The 3410-nt window shown below is 32.5% G+C and overlaps 1 protein-coding gene across 1 annotated transcript; it reads left to right on the top strand.

Annotated features, from left to right (window-relative positions):
* Window positions 1-271: 271 nt before the first annotated feature.
* On the top strand, window positions 272-1835 carry LOC102595947 (adhesive plaque matrix protein-like). Its single transcript, XM_015315237.1, has 2 exons — window positions 272-1222; window positions 1308-1835. The coding sequence occupies exons 1-2, from the start codon at window positions 272-274 to the stop codon at window positions 1833-1835; spliced, it is 1479 nt and encodes a 492-aa protein (XP_015170723.1).
* The last annotated feature ends 1575 nt before the right edge of the window (window positions 1836-3410 follow it).

Raw genomic sequence — 3410 nt, 5'->3', positions numbered from 1 at the left:
TATTGGATTAAAAATTTAAAAATAGGTGAGTCAAGCAAATGTGTATGAATTGTTTATGGCTTCCCATTATCTCAAAACCTTAGTGGAACAGCAATAACCAAAAAACGGCAAAATCTTTGATATGTTTGGATTATTTAATTTTTAAATCATCAAATCACCATCTTAGTTATGTTATATAAACTCCTAATTCCTCCATTCTAAAACACACAAGAAAAAGAAAAACAACCAAATATCTAGCCTTAGAATCCAATTCTTCTCAATAGGAAGCCAAATGAAGAAGCAATGGCTTCAATTTGCTTGTGCTTTGGCATTTTTCTTGATTGCCACATGCACTATGGCTTATTCACCTTATAATTCTTATGAATCATCAGATTCAACATATAATAAAGTACCAAACACAGTAGTCAAAAGTGAAGACTTCAAGGTACCCTCAGAGTCAGAAAAGGAATATGAGTCGTCATTTTTGTCAAAAAATGATTACAATAAGAACCCATCAGTTTCAGAAGATAACTATAAGAAAGTACCCATTGTTCCCGAACATGAATCGTTCTTGCCAAAGAATGACTACTACAAGACGCCATCATTTTCAGAAGATAACTACAAAAAAGAGTCATATGTTCCAAAGGTACCCTCGATGACTAAACCAAAATATAAGGAGTCATTTTTGCCAAAATTTGACTACTTTAAGAAGCCATCATTTTCAGAAGACAGCTACATGAAGACGTCATATGTTCCAGAGGTACCTTCGATGGCTAAACCAAAATATAAAGAGTCATTTTTTCCAAAATTTGACTACTTCAAGAAGCCATCAGTTTCAGAAGATAACTACAAGAAGTTGTCATATGTTCCAGAGGTACCCTCGATGGCTAAACCAGAATATAAGGAGTCATTTTTTCCAAAATTTGACTACTTCAAGAAGCCATCAGTTTCAGAAGATAACTACAAGAAGTTGTCATATGTTCCAGAGGTACCCTCGATGGCTAAACCAGAATATAAGGAGTCATTTTTTCCAAAATTTGACTACTTCAAGAAGCCATCAGTTTCAGAAGATAACTACAAGAAGTTGTCATATGTTCCAGAGGTACCCTCGATGGCTAAACCAGAATATAAGGAGTCATTTTTTCCAAAATTTGACTACAAGAAGCCATTAGTTCCAAAAGATAACTTCAAGAAGGCGTCATATGTTCCAGAGGTACCCACAGAGCCTAAACCGGAATACAAGGTACCATCTTTGCCAAAGAATGACTACTATAAGAAGCCATCATTTCCAGAAGATAATTACAAAAAAGGTATCATATGTTCCAAAGGTGCCCTCAGTGCCTAAAGAAGAATACAAGGTACCTTCTTTGCCAAAGAATGATTACTACAAGAAGCCATCAGTTCCAGAAGATAACTACAATAAGGTACTATTTGTTCCAAAGGTGCCCTCAATGACTAAAGAAGAATACAAGGTGCCTTCTTTGCAAAAAACTGACTACTACAAGAAGCCATTAGTTTCAGAAGAGAACTACAGAAAGGTTTCATATGTTTCAAAGGTGCCCTCAGTGCCTAAAGAAGAATACAAGGTACCTGCTTTGCCAAAGAATGATTACTACAAGAATCCATCACTTCCAGAAGAAAACTACAAAAAGGTACCAATTGTTCCAAAGGTGCCCTCAGTGCAAAATGACTACTACAAGAAGCCATCAGTTTCAGAAGATAACTACAAAAAAGTGTCATATGTTCCAAAGGTGCCCTCAGTGCCTAAAGAAGAATACAAGGTGCCTTCTTTGTCAAATAATGACTACTACAAGAAGCCATCACCTTCTCCATCACCACCACCTCCATATTATTAAATTTCCATATTTCATGTTGAACATGGATGTTTCATTTAAGTCCTTCTCCAGCTCAACATATATAACGCATAGGGTTTTCATATTATGAGTTAGAAGGCATGATATCAAAATTTGTATTTATTTATTTATTTTTCCTTTTCCTGCTCCGGCTTGTAATTGTTTTGTCATTTAAATTCTATATTTTGAACGAAAAATTTATTTCAATTGAATACAAGTTCTTTTTATTGAGAGTTTATGTAGTTTTCATCTATTCTTCCATCAATTGCCAATTTGTTCACTTACTATTAATAACAAAACTCTCGAACATAACGACAATCAGATAATATTTCAAAATAGGTCACTAAGGATTATATTGGGTGAATTTTCTGATATAGTACTCAAAAGAATCGATACAATTCGTTTAATCTATTAGAACTGGAAAGAAGAAAAAATGATCTCTATTGTTATAAACATACAATTCTTGGGAGATAAGAAATAAAGCGAACCATTTCAATCATATAAAGAAAAACTCGACCATAAATATAACACTACTTGAGATAAATTGTCACAAATTTTTCATTAGCCCTTCAATATTTAATCATTTAGTTATTGTTTAGGTGCATTTGATCAATATTGCAGAAGTTCTTTGCTCAAAGTACGAAATTTATTAAAGCCAGAACTTCTAAAATATTTTGAGATTTTTTTTTTTAGAAAAAAAAGTCAATCGACTAAATTATCTTTGTGGTAGGGTTCGATCCTAGGGAATATTGAAGTAATATCTCATAGAACACTCTTTTTTCTTAAAAATAGATCATACACTACGCAAATTTGAATTATTGGAGTTAATAACCAAAAACATTAAATATATGACAATAAAAACAATAGCTACTAATATTCCCTGTTTGTATTAAGAACTAAACAAACCCAAAATATTGTCATTCTTGGTAATGAGAAGTATTCAGGCTACTCGCAAGGATAATAAAGGCCAGAGATCAATTTCTTGTGACTCACAACGTGCTTGCTAAAGCAGCTTACATCTCATGTATGATTTGTAAGATATTGCAAATAAGCGGATTTATTCAGTGTGCATCTAGAGAGTAGCAACTGCGAATTACTCCGATTTTTTTATATAAAAAAAGTAAGTGTGGTGCCATGATGTGGATTATAACTCGTGCACAACAAGTACATATAATTAATGGACACCAAATAATGAACAATATTTGTTAGGCCTACACATATCTAAACTTTTAAAAACTAATTAATTTAATCAAATTTTCACTATACCAACAAAAAAAAAACAAGAACAACATTCTTGGAAGTCAATAAAAAATTGGATTAAATTTTAAAAATAGGTGAGTCAAGCAAATGTGTATGAATTGTTTATGGCTTCCCATTATCTCAAAACCTTAGTGGAACAGCATTAACCAAAAAATGGCAAAATCTTTGATATGCTTGGATTATTTAATTTTGAGAGAATCCAAAATCATCAAATCACTATCTTAGTTATGCTATATAAACTCCTAATTCCTCCATTCTAAAACACACAAGAAAAAGAAAAACAAAGAAATATCTAGCCTTAGAATCCAATCCTTCTGA

This window comes from Solanum tuberosum, unplaced genomic scaffold (genome assembly GCF_000226075.1).
Source record: "Solanum tuberosum cultivar DM 1-3 516 R44 unplaced genomic scaffold, SolTub_3.0 scf00344, whole genome shotgun sequence".
NCBI classification, from domain to species: Eukaryota; Viridiplantae; Streptophyta; class Magnoliopsida; order Solanales; family Solanaceae; genus Solanum; species Solanum tuberosum.
The sequence above is the reverse complement of the archived record's forward strand: the minus strand, read 5'-3'. Positions and strand labels throughout refer to the sequence as shown.

What these genes read in the sequence shown, in the direction of transcription:
- LOC102595947 (XM_015315237.1), top strand. Translation starts at nt 272, where the DNA reads ATGAAGAAGCAATGGCTTCAATTTGCTTGTGCTTTGGCATTTTTCTTG. An exon ending in AGCCTAAACCGGAATACAAG is followed by an intron (nt 1,223 to 1,307) that starts GTACCATCTTTG and finishes TATGTTCCAAAG; the next exon opens with GTGCCCTCAGTGCCTAAAGA.